Here is a 20,236-nt window from a genome sequence, read left to right as displayed (position 1 = left end):
TTTCACAATATGTAATATAAGTCTCTGGTGTCTCCAGAATGTGTCTGTGAAGTTTCAGCTCAAAATCCCCCACAGATCATTTATTATAGCTTGTCAAATTTGCTCCTATTTGGGTGTGAGCAAAAACACGCCGTTTTGTGTGTGTCCCTTTAAATGCAAATGAGCTCCGCTTTCCAGAAGAGGGCGGAGCTTTAACAGCTCAACAACAACAAAGCTGGAGAATCTCACGCAGCCAAAATGACGAAAGTGTTCAGCCTTACATTGTTCAAACCGGAGTCGACACTGATGGAGAGACTCAGGAAGAAGTTACAACTTTTAGACGTTTCTGAATGGTTAGTGGATAAATTGATGTAGTTGCTGTGGAGTTGATTCAACTCATCCACTAGCATGTGCCGTCATGTTCATCTTTTGTGTTGAATTGACCTTCGTTTGTGAAGCAGTCCGGCGTAAAATGACGGCATGACAACAACACTCTACTACAACAACTCTTCCTCTTCTCTAAAGCAGCCCAACATGGCCCCGCCCCCTTTGTTGTGTGTTCTCGGGGGCGGGGTTTATGTAAATTTTAGGGTTAGTGATGTCACCAACCCAGGAAGAAGCTCATTGTAGTCCATACCAGCCGTTTATAAAGTGATTTCTGTAAAAGAAAATATCTCTTTTTGCATTGAACTTTGAGCGTCGTAACTTTGCAGATGTTGTTTATGCTCAAACAGCAACATTACACACTAACTAAAGTTAAAAAAGTCAAATTATAATCAACCACCCTTTTAATAATTTAATTCTCTTCATATCATTTGTAAATAAACATGTAAAAGCCAGCCTAAAAGTTACAAATATTAAGGCTAAAATGGTTGCAAACATCCCTACTTCAAATCACACAAACACACAGTTAAACTTTGTTTATTAAAATACACAATAATTAATAGTGGCTCAGATAAAAAATATAAAGTGTCCTAAACCTTAGAAGATGACCTATTTCATGTTGGCAGAGAGAATTATTTTGTCTTTACTGACCCAGTGTTGGGTATCTGGGTATCATTGAGTCGAGGTACATATCCCAAAGAAGAAGGGGGTTGTAAAGTGATTGTGTGACAATTTACAGCAAGGATGCCTGAACATGAGCTTTATTTCCTTTGATTGGCCAGCCTTTCTCTTCACAACAATCTGGAGCTTCACTGCATTGCCTGTTTCAATGTGGAGCAAATTTAATGCTCTATTTGTGTCATCTTCCCAGGGGGCATTCAATAGCGGCAGGCTGTGTATCACTCTTCGTTACGGTCGTTTAAAGTTTTTCAAAACTATCATGGCAACATTTTCTATGTAATAAGTGTGAGTGTTTTTAAGAAGGAAGCTAAGTATAGATTATAGTGAGTTTGTTTTGGAGCAATTAGGATAAAGTAGGACAAAAATGCACAATATTTGTGTGTTTTTATATATATAAACCCCCTCTAATGTCCCATGTAAGTACAAGAATACACTGAACGGAGCACTTCAGTCATAATGACTGGAGCTTAATCCCGTCACAACTGTCCTGAAATCGCCACGGATTTGCTCTGGGTCACTTAATCCATGGAGGAGAATGCTAAAGCTCATTGTGATTCTGGGATGGCTTGAGCATAGAGAAAGTGGAGTACATTGGGGCTGCAACATGACATTAAACACCGTATTTCACAACTGTGTGCTGAATGTAAAGATGTAAATATCAAAATCACTGAGGAAAGAGGTTATTGTTGCCATACTTTACGTCTTTGGTTTGAAACACTGGTGCTTTGTTTGGTGATGTGGGGCAGGGGGTGATTAGGAGATTTACTTATGTTACTCATTGTAGGAGTAAATATCTACCATCATAACCGGGACACCCTCAGGGTAAAGAGCACGGATGACACAGATGAGCACCATCTGATTGTTTTTGCTGTCTCATTGGACAGATCCGAGGGGAAACCTCTGCGCCCGTGGTCTCCTGACCCGCTTTTCGACACTGTCCAAAGATCAAAACCGAACCCTGAAATCACTCCAGTCCAACTGCGTTTCGCCATCACTCTGTTTCGCTAGAAAGTCACGTGTCGTGACATTGCGTTCACATGACTCTGTCTTCTAGCCAATTGGATGCCACCTTTCAATCTGAGTTAACCAAGAGGATAGGGGAAAAAATAATTTTCCCTTTGCCCGTCATCCGGTTTTTATTAATCTTTTCGCAAACGTCGAAAGTGGTGTCCATCTGCTTCCAGTAGCACCAAAGGTAAATCTGCTTTTCAGGCTTCTATGTTTAGGGTGTTTTGTTTTGAATTCTGCAAACAAAATTTGAAAGAAAATGGAAATTGATAACATGTAACTTGCATTCCTTTTGATTGAAAACAAATGCATAAATGTTGACGTTATACTTATTTTTGATTGATCGTACTATAAATAGCGTTACAAAATGATCCAGATGTTGGTTTAAAACATCTCCACCGTATCCGCTTCTAGGCCAAACATATCATTAATTCATGAATCGCTACAACTATTGTTTAAACCGTGCTGGACGTTATTGCTGGATTTGATTCTCGAGGATATTTCTAAACGAGTCACTACACCTAATTAAACGAATACAAAAGAGCAATACATGTTTGAGGAAGGAGAGAATTAGTCCTTTATTTCTTCCTCACTGCTGACCGCACAACAATGCGTACATTTAACTAAGTTTGTGTAGGATAATTTAATTACTGGGTAATTACCACGAGACTTGTCTGTGGATATATGCAGCGCTTTTGTATGTGACAGAGAGTTGAGGCGACATTGTGCCGGAATTGACTTTGATTAGAACTGAAAATATCAGAACAAAAGGAACCGTACAGCCATTATCCAGATTATCATCATCATCATCATAAAATAGCTTTATCAATTCATGCTCTTGGCTTTACTAGGGCGATTCAGAGTCTGATTTAAATCATTTTTAGCTATCCATGAATATGCAACTCTAGTTACTGTGTCACTTTTCCAAAATGACAAACATGTTTGGCTTTTCTTTGATCAGAGAATGGTTTATGTCTTATACCAGAACCTCTTCTGCAATATTTGTTTGTCAGTGGATAGACAAGATCAGAATCTGAACTCTATGACGTTTCCATTATTTTCGAAGCTATTAAACAGTGAATGCTTTACAGAGACACTGACAATTAGAACGGCTGTCATTCAAGAAAATGTTATGTTTTATATTTCTTAGTTGGATCACGCATTTGAGAAATCATTTTTGTTCCTAGAATTTGAACTAATTAGTGGGCTTATTAAATATAAAATAAACCACCTTTCTAAATGTTGCCTGAGTTTAATTGTGAGTTTGTGTTCAATCGCAGTAACTTCTGGTTTCTTCCTGTGAACTGAATAATACCTGTTCCCACAGTACAGGTTAAAAACAACCCAAGTTGGGTTGAAAATGGACAAACCCATCGATAGGATTGTTTTAACCCAGCAACTATTGATTAAAAATGACTATATGGCTGGCTTAAAATGAACCCAAAGTATGTTGGAAATTAAAAATCAGACACATAATTACTAGAGGAAACAATAATAATCAAAAGGAGAACATTTGTTAATAAGTTTATTGTTTAAATATTATTTATTAAACATATTAATTGCCAACATATTTTGGATTCATTTTAATCAAGCAATACAGTAATTTTTAAGCAATAGTTGAGTTAAATAAAACTACCCACACTGAACCCAATCACTGGGTTTGTCCATTTTCAACCCAACTTGGGTTGTTTTGAACCCAGCATTTTTTAGAGTGTAGACAGGACAATAAAATATGACAATAAAAAATAATAATAATATGGAACAATAAATCCCTAGAGATCAATCACCTTCATGCATGTTTGCCATTGTTTTCTGCTCTTCTTCTAACATGCACGGTGTTACATTTGACAGCGTTTGCTCTTGTTCTCGTTTTTAATACATTTTTACCTTTTGATAGTCATTCTGTGTGTGTACAGGAGACTTTATAATGTCCAAGATTTCTATGTTTAATTTCAAACCCATTTTGGGTTCATTTTAATCCAGCAATATAGTAATTTTGCACCAAAATTTAGGTTAAAAAAAACAACCCAGCATGTTGGGTCAAACATTTAACCCAACATGCTGTGTCAAAACAACCCGGCACTGGGTTGCCAAAATAATTCAAACTGGGTTGTTTTTAACCCACACTCTAAAACAAATCTGTAAAAATGGGGCCAAATGTACTGTATTCATTTGACAGAATTTTCGTTATTTACTTTTTTTTAGAGATGTTTTACCTGTATTTTGAATTTTGAACTTCATTGCGTTGTGTTTTAGGGTTAACAGAAATGTCCGCAAAAATACTAGATAATGTCCTGGTAATTTTCTGCCAGTACATTATCCGGTTTTTACGGAATCATTTTTTTACAGTGCAGCGAACAGTTAATGATATTGTATATAATACACAAATAAAGTGGTCTCTTTTTAATGTTTGTTTTTTCATTCTTAATATCTCCTTCCTGTATTAACGCATGCTTCAGTAGGTTTAAATAAGAGATGTCATTCTTTATGTGAACTAAAGCCTCAGTCACACTGCAGACAGGGAAGACCCTCTTCTGCAATACATGTTTCTACATTGAATGCCGTGCAGAGATGCGCAGTGGAAACGGGGGGAGTTTTTCTGAGCATTGCTCAGCCATGCACAAAGCGTGCTTAATTTGATAGGCGCTACAGAGGAAGAGGCCAGAAGCTCTTTAGTAGAAAGCTTGACCCACTTTCCCAATCAGATGTCATGAGCAGCGCTGCTCTTACAATGCTCTACAGGCCAGAATCACTGATGGGCTCCTGAAAACAGTGGGGGTGATCCGATATTCTGTACAACAGTAGACTGTGAGATATGTAATTACTCTACATCCAGTGGTAATGTCAATACTTAATCAGTTGTGCAATAGTCAGTTGTAAAAATATATAACAGCTCTTGCTGTCTTAGTATAACAAAGCATGTAAAACCCTGAAAAAAAAGACGAAAGAATGGCTGAATCAAAGCAGATTTGACTTGGGTTGGGTGTAAACTCACATAGGAACATTTATTCATTTAGCAGACGCTTTTATCCAAAGCATAGGCGCCAGTGAAAACAAAAGACTACATAGAAAGAAGCAGTAAAAGATCCTTCTAATGAAAGTTTCCTGATTCAAATTTAATTTAAGTGTAAAAGTAACTTATCCCAGACTGGCATTGGAGCAGCAATCGAAAACAACAGGCAGTGACATTTTAGTCACACTTTAGTTTAGTGTCCAATATTAACTTAGTCCTCAATAAACTCCTAATTACTGCTTTTTAATAGTTCGTAAGGTAGTTTAGGTATTGGGTATGATGTAGAATGTGGTCATGCAGAATAAAGCATTAATATGTGCTTTATACCAAAGACTTTATATATATATAGAAAGACGGTGCACTCGTATTATTTTGAATGGGAGAAAGTGCAACGCACAATATGGCGGAATAAGTCCCGCCTTCTAAATAAGAGCCAATCGCCAATTGGTAAAGTCATCGCATCACTGCAGTGGCTATTAGAATCTCCGGTTCCTATAGAAACAGTCAGACACACACTTCCTATAGAGATGCGCATTCACATTAGCTTGATCCAGCCTGAAAAATGACGTTTTTTGTCATGATTCAAGAGTTTAGAAACAAAATTTTTGAGAGAGTTGTTGTCAGATTTCATTGGTGATTTCAAATATGAAATTTAATCGAAAGCTTGGCGAACAGCTTTGGAGAATTTGATGTTTCCCCATTAAAAGAGATAGGAGCTGCGCTTGTATGACCGAGAGGCGTTTCAAAGATGGCCGCTGAATGAAATGACTTGTCTTAAAGGGACTTTGTTTATACTAATAAACAGCCATAGTGACATGCATGCTAATAAGCAACTAGTTCAAATAAAGTGTTACCGAAATGTTTCCGCCATGAATTCTCTATGTGCAAGCTGAGGTCATGAATTAAATGTTTGTTGGCATGAAAGCAAATTAGAGACTGATTTAGACATTCATTGTGGTGTGTGAGTTAACTGGGATTCAGTCAGTGAAATCTGATTTGTCAATATATTATTATAGTTTCTGCTGAGGCTGATCTTACAGTACATTCTTTGGATAATGTTTAGGACCCTGAAGCACCCCCATACACTGTCAAAAAATGCTGTTTTACAGATATTTGCAAATGAAATTTCCACTAAATTAACATAGAATTGCTTGTATTTTGGTATTACATCAAATTTGTGTTTTTTAAAAGGATTTTTTCTGTATTTTTACAGAATAATGTGTAATTTTAGATAAAATGTTGATCAATATTTTACAGATTTTTTTTCTGTAAAAATAGAAAAAAGGAAATGAATGTATAACTACAGACATCTGCAGTTATTCATTGTGTTTTTCTTAACATTTAAGATAATGTATTTGTTAAAGTGAGGTTTCTTTAAGGTTAAATAATAGTACTTGTACATACACTGTAAAAAATTATCGTGATTTTAACATTAAAAGACTGTAAAAATACTACGGTAAAAAACAGTTAATTTGTTAATAGAAAGTTTCTGTACTATATACAGTGAATAACTGTTATAGATTACATTTAATGTAATTTTACAGTAAAATACTATACATTGAAAAACCATAAATTGACATTCCCAGAATTTCCAACTTCACATTTGATGTATTTTCGTTGAAATAACAATGTTTCTTAGGTTTTTACAGTAAGGTTATGTACAGTAAGGTTTTATGTTACGTCTAATGTTGTTAAATTAATGTTTATTGCATTTTTTAATGTGATGTGTGTTACCGTGATGATGTTTATTGTGTGAATGACACTGTGCTCCTTATATATATCAGTATTAACGTGCTTAGCTTAATGAGCTTTGATTCATCATGTGACTCTCATCACCATTTGTTATTGGTGGTTGTCAGTGTATTACAAAGGTGCAAAACAGATGTTAGTACTTCATTAGGTTGGTAAATTAACATTATATCAGTTAATGAAAAACGGATTTTTACTGTAAATTTAAGTTAAATCAGTAAAACCTAAAATGTTGCTATTGCATTTTTTTACGGTAAATTTCTGGCAACCACAGCTGCTGTTTTTTAAATATTTATTTATTTATTTATTAACAGTATTTGTGTTTTAGGGGTGTATGACTGTATTCTAACAAAATATGTATTAAAAGTTAAAGATTGTATGGGATTATAAGGAGATTTTGTGTAGAATTGCAGTAATAATCATTGTAGGATAAGAAATTACCGTATATAAATATTTTTTTTTGTGTGTTTTTTTTTTTTTACAGTTTTTATGTTTTTTTTCTGCCAGTATTTTTCTATTTTTAAACAGACATTACCATTCCCCCCCCACATTTTTCTACAGTGTAGATCCAGACTGGCTACACAATGCAGTATATTTACTATTACTGTGAGTGCTAATGTCTAACTTACTAATAAAAGAAAACAAGAAACCTTGTTTCAGCCTTGTTTAAACATCTGTTTGTTAATGCATGGACTTTTGCATCAGTGTGTTCATGTGTAGGAAAGACGAGTTCGAAAAACAGCTAATTTGAAGCAAACATGCCTCAAACGGTGCCATATGTGGCCATTTTGTTTTCTGCACAACCTCCTCACATCAGACAGAAGTGAAACACTAATTAACAATGCAAAAACAAAGCTCTTCTACCTCAGAGGCATTATGGACCCAAAGTGTTTCAGAATCAGACCTGATTCATCTATGATCCCTTTGCACAAAACAATGCCATCTGTTTGGTCCTGATTGGCCCTTATGAAAGTGTGTTGTGTATAATCCTGCCTCATGATTAATGGCTCATCCTGCTGTCTTAAAAACATTTTTTTCTTCAAAAATGTATCTACTGTTCAACATGCTCTTGAGCTTTTAATATCTGAAGATGTGAACCGTCTCTACTATGACACGCAAACACTTCTTTTTTTTTATAACCCAGGAGGTTTATAAGGCCTGGCACAGATCGTAGTGGATTTCAGTAGATTATTTTTGCTGTTAAGAGGGACTGGACACCAACCCCTGGATGTTGATAATCTGGATTAAAGTCTTTACGTAATCTGGCGTCCTGTGGGAGATTGGAGGACATCTGGCTGTAGATCTCATCCATCTCTATCTGACCACTGCCTGCTGGTCTGAGACGGGCAAAGCAACATTCTCAACATTTTGAGATTTATTTAGACTTAACGTCTGCTGTTTTCTGAAAAGCTTTTCTTTTAATGCAGTCTACTCTTTCGTATTTGACAGCATTTTATTTGATACATGTTACCTGTTTATTTCAGTCAGTCACTTGAGCCGTGAAATGATGCAGGCACATGAAAATGAAGTTGTGACATGCTGATAAACTTGGCTAATGGCATATAAGTCACCTACAATTACACACACAATCCTTTAATTAGACACTATCCTAATCTGTAACATCGAAGGCTGCAGTAATAATAATATTTTATCCTCTGATTTGAACGCTCTGTTTTAAGGGGCGTGTCTGCTGTGAGACTTCACTGTAAACGCCCACTGCTGTGATTGGCTGACATCTTTGCATATGAAATAGCTAAATATTACTCTCTAAAAAAATCTAATCGTCTAATACGGCATTATATTTAGATTGTGGCATAAAAGGTTGCAGTGATGAACATTGTAGTCGATCACAGACATGTTGTTGAGTTCATGATCTCATCATTGAAACTTAATTTCTGCACACTAATGAACGATTTCATCATAACTAACAGTGCAAACTCAATATAACTAAGAGATTTGTTGAATAAAGCATGAGTTTTGATGGGAGTCCAGAACTCAGTCACTGATAAACTCGCGCTGTTTGATTGACAGCTCCAGCGATTGTAAAGGGAGCGTTCTTTGATCGCTTTCTATATATAATTTAATCACCGTTTAAATAACAGATTATTTTCATCCTACTAAGAGAAACAAGGTGAAGTTGAGCGTTTAGTCACTGGTTTGATTTACTGACACACAGACAAAGATCATGTGACTGTACATGAATCATTAATATCAGATCAGGCATTAGAATGAACACAGTTACTGACATGTTGTTGCATTACTGTCGAGTCCATATTGTAAAAGTCTGTTTGCACTGAAATGTGATTGATTTACCAAAGAATCCACAGTGAAATGTACTGAATACAAATAAATAAAGCTCAACTGAGACATTCACATTGTTGAAAATAAATAATCATATTCCCATGCTGTGGGCGGGGCTGAAGTAGGCGTTGATTTCTTCTGCGGAGGCGGGGTTTCACCTATCTATGACAGGCACAATCCAGGATCAGTCAAAGCTTTTATTGGACTAACAAGGAAGTTTTCAGTTCTGAAACTTACAGGATATTCTTATCGTACGATGAGCTCTTATATATCAAAAGCTCAAGGAAAAGATGATTTCTCAATTCATGACCCCTTTAAAATGCATGCATATAATAAACTTTTGTGATGATGAAGAACTGCAATGTCACGTGAGCATGGCCACGATAGAGATGATAATCAAAACCAAACAGATGTTTTAGTTTTAGCACGAGCTGTACAACCTCTTCTGGAAAGGGGGCGGGGAGCAGAAGCTCATTTGCATTTAAAGACACATGCACGAAAACAGCATGTTTTTCCTTCCACTCAAAAATGCACATTTACAACATGGTATAATAAATGATCTGTGGGGTATATATTGTTTCTCTCTGTTTCTCTGATACATTTTAATCTGCTTTTGTTTTAAGATCTAAATATATATATGTAAAAAGCTTTTAAGTTTTGTTTGTTTGTTTGTTTGCTTCTTTTGAACTTTTAGGTGATTGTGTGATCCCTGTATTCCTGAACGGCTCCTGAAGTCATTCACCCAATCCTAAATCCTCACCATGGAGCCCAACAAAGTGCAGTCTGAAGGAGGGCTCAATGTCACTCTGACTATCAGGCTCCTCATGCATGGCAAGGTAAAAGAACAACATGCACCGAATCTCAAGAATTTACTGCACCATGTTAATACGTCTACCAGTGATAAAGAGCAGATTGTGGACACAGTATGTTTTGTAAGAGAATGAAAATGCCTTAAAATAAAGTAGATCTAACTGATATATGTTTTTTATGGCACTTTAGTGTTATGCTCCCCTTAGTTAGGCTGCACAATAATTGGATTGAAGTTTGCAATTATCAAACTCATTCTCTTTTTATCTCACAGGAGGTTGGCAGCATCATAGGCAAGGTAAATTACTACATTCATCCACCAAGCCAATGTTTGCAAACCCTGGAGTTTGTATCAGTCAATGTATGGATTGTTAACATGTAGATTTGTACAACAGTCTGTGTTTTATAAAAAAAAAAATGTATTCTTTTCAGAAAGGGGAAACTGTGAAGAAGATGCGCGAGGAAGTAAGTAACATTTACAATTAATTTTATGTGCTGTGATCAGTGCAACATGGTTATTAAAACACAACACAAACTGTTTCTACAGAGTAGCGCACGCATAAATATTTCAGAGGGGAACTGCCCAGAGAGGATAGTTACCATCACAGGACCCACAGACGCCATATTCAAGGCCTTCGCCATGATCGCATACAAGTTTGAAGAAGTATCAGACATCATTTTTGAATTAAAATATTATATATACATAAATAAAACCCCAAAACGAGTCAATAAAAACTGTAAAAATAATGGTAACTGGTGTTTTGGTTGTGCCCAGGATATCATTAACTCTATGAGCAACAGCCAGGCTACAAGTAAGCCTCCAGTGACCTTGCGTTTGGTGGTGCCGGCCAGTCAGTGTGGCTCTCTAATCGGGAAGGGGGGCTCCAAGATTAAGGAGATGAGGGAGGTATGTTTAAACTTATAACTTTTTTATAATCCACATATTTTATAAAGTGCATCAGTTAGTGTTGTCAAAATTAGCAGGTTAACGCATGCAATTATATATTTTTTTCAGTTTAACGCGTTAAAATGTTTAATGCAGTTAACGCAGCATCTGTTTTTTCCGTCATAATTTGGCTACATTATACGATCACACTCTTATTCAAGAAAATGCTTTTAAACCATTAAAGCGCCACAAGACAAACAAGAACGCGCTGTCTGTGAATGTCGTGTCATGTGACACACACGACTCGTGTGCACAAAAAGACGCACGCCAGTATCGAGTTCTTTCACGCTTGAACAAACAATAACACACAGAATTATGCCAAAATGCCAGTTTTGTCGAGTATCCTCATAAGAGCAGTCTTAAATGAGTTCAATAAAGTCTTAAATGAACTTAAAGAGTTGTGAGAAAATGAGATTCACGTCATGATCGGCAGCAGCAGCTCTTAAAGTGACAGCAGCCTAATAAACCAGTTGCTGTGATGTCTGACATTAATGTTCATCAAAGAACAAAGACAACATATAATTTAGAATTGAAGATGTGAAAGATTGTTTTAAGTTCACTTAAATTAAAAGTTGTTATTTTTTAAACCCTAATAAATGTTGAAATTGATAACTTTCAGTTATACTGTGATGTTGAATGTCTATAATTAATGTTTAAAAAATCAATTTCATAGAGACATCAGTAGTGGTATTAGTACCAGTGATTCTGGCTTTTCTTTCATAAAATGATGCCAATTCTGCAAATAATTGCAATTTCAGGGTTCAAACAGAGATGGCGACAAAGAGGTAAAACTTACGGACTGCAGCTTTAATTTGGAGAGTAACTGTAAAATTGTTACAATATAAAAATATTAAAAACTCCAATGTTTTTAATCACGATTAATTACAAAAATAAACGTGATTAATTAGTTATTTTTTTAAATCGATTTGGCAGCACTAATTACAATGCATATAGTATCCAAACAATGCCATTATTTCTTCAACAACTACAACTGAGGAATTAAAAATTTTACCAACGTGCCTTAGATATACAGGAACAAGTATGGTAGTGCTGTGTGCAAGGTCCTGTCTGACTGTGCTGAGCTTTCCTCCAGTCTACAGGTGCTCAGGTGCAAGTGGCTGGAGACATGCTGCCCAATTCCACTGAGCGGGCGGTCACGATCTCAGGTGCTCCAGAAGCCATCATCCAGTGTGTGAAGCAGATCTGTGTGGTCATGCTGGAGGTAAGGACAAGACAATTGATCTGATCTGTTACATTTCTATTAAAGTCTACCCTCACTTTTCACTTTTTTTCTCAATCTTTTCCATCTTTATTTGACCTTGCCAGTCCCCTCCCAAAGGTGCTACAATTCCCTACAGGCCGAAGCCTGCCACTGCACCGGTCATTTTCTCTGGGGGCCAGGTAAGAGCAGACACCCTGACCTCTCCAGCCACAGCCAACCTCAGCCTGTTACTGCAGCATCAGCCTCTGCCTGTGAGTATGGTCAGGATATACTCTATTACCAACACTGACACAGTAGATCTAAACATACAGCAGTACTAGTAAATAAAATCAACTGTGAGCAAGGGCTGTTCGATTATGGCATAAATCATCGAAAATCATTGATATCACGAAATCACTGAGTAATTTTAAATGTTAGTGACATTTCACAATCATCGATACTTCAGCCGAAACTAATACTAGGTTAACTAATGTAAGTAAAAATCCTCAAAACAGTTACTGAAGACAAGTAAACAGTCAGCAATACAATAAGAACAAAGACACTAATTACAAACAAATAGTACAACAGATCGAAAATACAAATGAAATAAATAATGCTTTAGTGTTTTTCAGGAAGATGTACTAACAGTGGTATTCAGATAAGTAATAGACGACAGAAATTGAATAAAGTAATCAAATGTCACTGCATTGACACTACAGTTTATTCATTCAAGAGCAGTGAGTGATTTTATCTTTGTCTTTTGTTGTTTGATTAACATTAATGACTGAAGCAGGTTTATTAGGCTGCTGTCACTTTAAGAGCTGCACTTATCCATTATACTGTTACACACGCCAGTGTTGCCAAGTCTGTGGTTTTCCTGCGGAATTGGACTACTTTAATACTGTTGCTGCGGGTTGTTTTTCATGTCCTCGGGTTGAAGCGACCTAAAATAACATGATATTTAGCCCTGGAATGCAAATTTTACCAGGCAACCCCATCAAAAACGTGTATTTCACCCCTTGAAACGCTTTAGTTACTGTTGCTACATCCGACAAGCCATGCCGATCTTTCACCACAATACACTGGGGAGCAAAGAGGACACTGACAACACGTCGACAGACAAGACAGAGCATGTTACTTTTGGTCTCAAATTTCAAATTTTGTCATTTTTAAAGAAATTCAGCTCAAGTGGCTCGTGAACCGATCATTTCTTCTTACTAGTTCATTTATAGCATCAAATAAACATGAATGAACATCCACTAGTTCTAGTCCACCTAACTTTTATGTTAATCTGCTAACTCCCCTGACTGCTTTGTCGGACAAAATGATTGGTGTTATGATTGGTTAGATCGCCTGTCAATCAAACTTCTGGAAGGGTCAATTGGGCGTTTTTTTTTGTGTGAAAACCTGGCAACCCTGACACACGTGCTCTTTTTAGTGTTTACTTTCATTTAAGACATAACCAACTGTGTTTACGAGGATAATTTTGACATTTTTGTGTGTAGGTTCTTGTCCGAGCGCACGAACAGGAGGCCGCCTAGGGAACAGTATCTTTTTCACGGCTTAATGCACGTTAATAACACTGTTTAACATCAAACCCGTCCCGCAGTTTAGCAATAGTAGACTGCATTTACAACACTCTTATTCGGCTGATTTGTATGTTAAGTTCGGATTTTTAGGGAGGAACAAAAACGTGCCGCTTTGAAGAAAAGGAAAGTGTGCAGGACAATTTCACGTAGATCATCTTGTTTTCATAATCGTTGGAAGCCAAAATCGAAAAATTTATTACGATTAATCACACAGCCCTACTGTGAGCCACTTGCTTAGACGAATAACTCATTACCTAAAGTCTTATCATGCTACAAGTATATTCCTATGGGCCGACGTTTATTTATATAGCGCTTTATACAATACAGATAGTTTCAAAGCAGCTTCACATTAATTAACAAGAAAATAACAGGGTTAATGTTGTAAAATTCATCAATTATGAAACAAATTCAAGCTGTAAAACATTGACCCTTCTGTGCACAAAATGGAAGGAACTTAGGGTTAGAATTTTGTGGAAAAAATTAAGACTTTATGATGACTTTATATTTCCATTGCAAAGACTTCTGTGTACAAAATGTCATGAAATTCTACATTTCGTGTCACATAGTTCATTCAGTCCATGAAATTAATCGCCCCATGCATGTGTTCCACAATATTTATTATCGTTAAACATATAATTAACAAAAGTGATATAATGTATGAAGATTCTCTTTCTTTTCCATCTTAGACCTACACCATTCAGGGACAGTACGCCATTCCACACCCAGACGTGAGTAAAATGTACCTTCTAATCCTTCATCCCTCTTTAGCAAAGTGTTCTTGTTACTTTTGCTTTTTCATGACCTGCTTTATTATATTTCATACAATTGATAGGTCTATTTCTATGTGTTTTCAGTAGAAGTCGTATGTGAGCTTTCTCACAGCTCCCCCTTGTTAGTGTCTAGATGAGTTTGTAGGACTCCTTTATTTAATGATAACTTCTTAGGTGTACTACTGACCCTCCTCCCTCCCCCAGCAGTTGACAAAGCTCCATCAGCTGGCTATGCAGCAAACCCCCTTTACCTCCCTCGGACAGACCACCCCCGCTTTCCCTGGTACGTACCCGACCCTCCCGCCACACACCCTTCACTATATACCTGTAGGTCTTTCATTCACTTTCTTGTCTTTCACTCTTCTCCCCCTGGATGGGCAACTTGACAAACCATCATATACTTTTTCATTGCATTTAAAAGTTACATTTACTTAAAGGTACACTATGTAAGTTTTTTTTTTTTTGGTATGGTATGGTCTTTTTTTGACCTGGGAAGACTACTGATATAAAATTATAATTAAACTTTATTTGGACTATTTCTTGCACATTTCTTAATATTACATATAAAATGTGTTTTAATATCACTATTAATAAGGATTGTATGATCTTTGTATAATATCGGTCTTTAAATGCAAGATATTGCGTGTAAAGTGTATCTAAAGCATACTTCCACTTTAACACAATCAAATATACTTCAGTATATCTTTGGTTGATCTCAGCACTACATCTGCACAATTAAAGCACATTAAGAACAAAATTAGTTGCTCCTGATTTACATACAAAGTACAATTGCAAGTATTGTATTTTTAATTAAGTACATAAATATGTAAATGTATTTGTAGTATATTTAGCATGGAATAAATGTATTTCAAATACATTTTAGTATTTTTTTTCCACTTGGGAAGCCTATTAAAAATGTTTATAATTTAGACCTGTCTGGATGGTTTTTGTGAGTAATTGTGTCCATTAATCACTCACCTGTGCTTGTCTTGTCATATCTGTAAATAGAAAAAAGTTGCTCTGGCTACAATTACGCAAAGACTTTACATACATAAAGACATTGCACTCATATTACTTTTGAATGGGAGAAAGTGCAACACGCAATATGGCAGAATAAGTCCCGCCTTCAATATAAAAGAGCCAATCACAGATTGGTAAAGTCATTGCATCACTGCAGCTGCTGTTAGAAGCTCTGATTGCTATAGAAACATTCAGCGTTCTGAGACGCTTTTTTAACTTTATTTGAGCATAAGAAACAACACTAATGAGACAGTTGTTGTCAGATTTCATTGGTGATTTCAAATATGAAATTTAATTGACTTGGTGAACAGCTTTGGAGAATAAGGCGATAGGAGTTGTACAGAGCTTGTAATAAAACAAGAATCAACATTGGCTTGGCTTTTCGGAGATGGCGAGAACTGAGGAAGTTTAAATGTGGTTAAAGAGACACGGAGATGGTGTTTTTATTACAGGTGAGTAAGGTATTTTATTGAACAGATATGTGGCTCTCTAACAAACTTTAATTGTAAAACATTATCAAGTGTGAAGGGTCGTATTCATCCGCACAGAGCCAAAGCACAACTAAAACAATGTTTTATGTAAAATGCATTTGGTTTTGTTTTTTAACCACTAGAGGGACAATAGTTACAGAAAACTGTGAACGGACACTGAAAAGAAATATCCATGAAATTTACAGTAAAAAAAAAAAAAAAAAAAAATGAGAAGGCAATGTAGAATCAAAACTCATCTACTGTAAATAGAAGGTGTACCCAGTGTCATGCACACAAATACAAAACAGCATCATGGTAAAACACATAACACTAAAATAATCCAATAAATATTAATTTAACAACATAAGGTATAACATAAAACCCATAAGAACTGATAAGAACAAATGATCATATTTCAATGAAATATGTGAAGTGTCACTCAGGCAATTGAATGTCAATTTATGTTTTTTCACTGTAAATTATAAGAGGACTTGTTCTTTTTCACTTCCAAAAACAGTAAATAATATTTTTGCTCTGATCTGCTGAACTTCATTACGCAGCACTCTGTATTTTAGGATGACAAAAAGGTTTAAAAATTACTAACAGTGCTCGTCAATGTCAAAATGTTTAAGATGTCCAATCAAATCAAAGAAGGTAGGGTTTATGTTCTCTTTTGACTTGTGCACAGTCCTCACACAGACAAATGCGTCAATCTGTCGCTTAATGCCATTACGGAGACGCTATTCTTTCTGGTGAAATCACAAAACAAAATTCACACAAATAATATACAATCATTGATGAACCAAATCTTTGATTTTTATGATGAAAATCTATACGAGGGTGGATTAGAACCTGGAAACTTTGACACGGTTAACAAAAAGTCTACCACCAGACCACTAGAGAATTTGAATGATAATAGCAGATCTATGTATTTATTCACTAATGTGAATAATCTTGGGACTAACAATTTATTTAAAGGTGCAATGTGTACATTTTAGCGGCCTCTAGTGGTGAGGTTGTGAATTGCAACCAACGGCGCTCACCCTTCATATACTGTATATACTGTATAGAAACTTCTTGTTAACCATTTAACAGGTTTTAATCAGTGAGTACTGTTTTAACATGGTTAATGTCGCAAAAAAATGTTCTCTGTGTTTCTCAGTTCTCCCACTCTCTTTCTGTTTCTAGGTGTGGATGCCAGTTCACAGGCCAGTACTCATGAGCTCACCATTCCAAATGATGTGAGCATTATTCTTCATCTTCAGGAACCCCTTCAACTGTATCAAAAAGAATGTAAGGATGATTCTAATCTGTCTGCTTTATGTTTGCAGCTAATAGGCTGCATAATCGGACGTCAGGGCACCAAAATTAATGAAATCCGTCAGATGTCTGGGGCTCAGATCAAAATTGCTAATGCCATGGAGGGGTCAACAGACCGTCAGATCACCATTACAGGAACACCTGCCAACATCAGCCTGGCACAGTATCTCATAAATGCCAGGTGAGTTTCAAAGCAAGCAATAAAGACACATTTTTCATTTCTTAATTAGAAAGGAAATATATTGTCCGCACACTGAAGTTACAGATCCTTATGTAACATTTATTTATGAACAGCACATGTTTCGAACTGATCAGGACTTCATCAGGCTCATAATTTCTTAATTAAAATTCAATTTTAATAGTTTTAAGAAAAAACACTAATATGCAGACCCTCATGACTGTGTGTCAATGTCAAAACTATCAAATAATTTAACCTTTTTATGACAAGGCAAGGTTAGTTCAACTTCAGACTGTAAAATATCATTCCCAAAAAAAACTAAAAATATATATTTAAAATTTTATTTTTGTAAATAATGATTACATGAACTTGAGATGTAAGGCAAATATACACCACTGTTCAAAAGTTTGAGGTCTTAAGTCTTGCATTTTATAAATTAAACAGCTTGTAGACATACTTTATAACTAGATAAAATTGAAATAACTCATTAAACATGAAAGTATTATGCAATTATTTACGACAAGCGGTTCTTTAAAAATTGAGTCAAGAACCCTAAATGTCACAAACTATGGCTGTAGTAAATGCACAATAAAGGAGAATTAAACACAAACATGTTTATTAACACTTAAGATACACAGGAGTAATAAACATAGATACACAACCACATAAACATCAACAACAAAGAAGAACTGAGAGAAATGAACGGAACCAGAAACAGGTGCGCAACTTAATCAGAAACCATGGAAACCAACTAGTGACAAGAACTCATGAAAACAGTGACAGGGAACAATGAAAACCAAACCGAACAGACAACAGAACCTCATTAAACCTCGCTCACATACTGTTGTTACTCTCTGCAGGTTCAGAGATGTGGCAGCCATGTGGACGGACCCTTCAACCATGACAACCTCCTGAAGTCACATTATGCTCTGTTTATCTAAGACGTTCTGGTCTTGAACTGTTTTTGGGCCAGTTTTCTAAAAACCTGGGAATTTATATAGTTTATATGGTTCCTCAGGATTTTTGAATTGCATTTAGTGTAATTCAGACATTTCAATTAACTCATTCCAGAAAAAACTAAAACAAATCTTCACCTGAAAGGAGCCTGTTTTTATTGTCTACACTGAAGATTCTTATTGTCTTCAGTCTAAACTATTCTAATAAGCAACATGTATTTAGGTAATTTTGGAACTGTGTTTGTGTACAGAAATATGATGCATTGTCTTATTAATTAGATCTAGTTTAGAGTTTTAGCACTGAAACTTAGCATGCTGAATGTCTAGCAGTTGTTATTGCTCTTATTTATTTAAATTAACTGCTTTCTCAATATTTTACGGTATATAACAAATGTATTCAAGTTATCATACATGTAATGTGAGCAATAAATTGTATTAAAATATGCTTTATTTAACTTTCATAAGTGGCAAAGCAGGCGTAAATGTTGTGATTTTAGAAAAAGAGTAATTTTAGTTATGAAACACCAGTGTGAATTCATTGTTGGCTTATAATTTATAAGACACAATATATGTTCATACATTGTGTGATATTTTGTGGTAACATTTTACAATAAGATTTCATTTGTTAACATTAGTTATTAGTTAACATGAACTAACAATGAACAATACTTCTACAGCATTTATTAAGCATATATCTCAACATTTAGTAATACATTATTAAAATCAAAAGTTGTATCTGTTAACATTAGTTAATGCACTGTGAACGTCAACATTTTTAATAAGTAGCATTAACAAATGTTAATAAATGCAGTAAGAATAATATATATATATATATATATATATATATATATAAAACACTATTTACAGTGTCCTTGTTACATGTTATACACATGTAGTTACTATAGTAACCCTAATCCCTAATCCTAACCTAATTAATTAATTGTTAATTAGTACTCAGTACTGAAATGTATAATTAAACTATAACTAGAATGTACTTTCATGAAGAAAATGTGGCACTCGGTTGCTAGGGTGTTTCTAGGCGAATGCTAGGGTGTTCTGAGTGGTTCTTAGACAAGTTGCTAGGGTGTTCTGGGTGGTTGCTAGGATGTTGCTAGGTGATTGCTAAGGTGTTTTGGGTTATTGGTAGGCAGTTGCTATAGGGTGTTGCTAGGCGGTTGCTAGGGTATCCTGAGTGGTTGCTAGGCAGTTGCTAAGCTGTTCTGGGTGGTTGCTAGGCAGTTGCTAGGATGTTCTGGTTGGTTGCTAAGGGTGTTGCCAGGTGGCTGCTATGGTAAACTGGGTGGTTGCTAGGGTGTTGCTAGGCAGTTGCTAAGGTGTTTTGGGTGGTTGCTAGGGCATTACTACAGTGATCTGGGTGGTTGCTAGGGTGTTGCTAGGCAGTTGCTAAGGTGTTCTGGGTGGTTGCTAGGGTGTTTTGGGTGGTTGCTAGGGCATTACTACAGTGATCTGGGTGGTTGCTGTGGTGTTGCTAGGCAGTTGGTAGTTGTCAGATGGTTACTGTGGAGTTTTTATAGAGTTCTTAGCATGTTCTTAGCCTGATTTAACACTTAGCTAATCACTATTAGCATGTAGCTATTCAATGCTAGAGTCCTGTTTGCTAGCACGAGTCAAAAGAGCCAACCCCCATGTCTATACGATGTTCTGGTGCAGAGATATAGGTCTTGTTAAACAGTTGCTAGGACACTCTGTTTGGTTGCTAGGGATTGGCTTGGCAACTGCCAATGATGATACTCCAAAGGCAATATGAATGATATAAACACCGATGCTTCTATGACATTCAGATATAAAGACATCCCTCTGTGGATTTGGGTTGTTAGGGTGCTTGACTATGGTTGCTAGGGCG

General features: G+C 36.0%; 1 protein-coding gene across 1 annotated transcript; it reads left to right on the top strand.

The window, feature by feature from the left end:
* The first annotated feature begins 2,166 nt into the window (after positions 1–2,166).
* Positions 2,167–19,137, top strand: LOC125274470 (poly(rC)-binding protein 3-like). Its single transcript, XM_048200897.1, has 13 exons — positions 2,167–2,239; positions 9,810–9,951; positions 10,197–10,220; positions 10,355–10,387; positions 10,470–10,586; positions 10,698–10,829; positions 11,962–12,090; positions 12,195–12,341; positions 14,345–14,386; positions 14,636–14,711; positions 17,107–17,159; positions 17,250–17,419; positions 18,277–19,137. The coding sequence occupies exons 2-13, from the start codon at positions 9,877–9,879 to the stop codon at positions 18,329–18,331; spliced, it is 1,053 nt and encodes a 350-aa protein (XP_048056854.1). The 5' UTR covers positions 2,167–2,239; positions 9,810–9,876; the 3' UTR covers positions 18,332–19,137.
* The last annotated feature ends 1,099 nt before the right edge of the window (positions 19,138–20,236 follow it).

This window comes from Megalobrama amblycephala, linkage group LG8 (assembly GCF_018812025.1).
Source record: "Megalobrama amblycephala isolate DHTTF-2021 linkage group LG8, ASM1881202v1, whole genome shotgun sequence".
NCBI lineage: Eukaryota > Metazoa > Chordata > Actinopteri > Cypriniformes > Xenocyprididae > Megalobrama > Megalobrama amblycephala.
The sequence above is the reverse complement of the archived record's forward strand: the minus strand, read 5'-3'. Positions and strand labels throughout refer to the sequence as shown.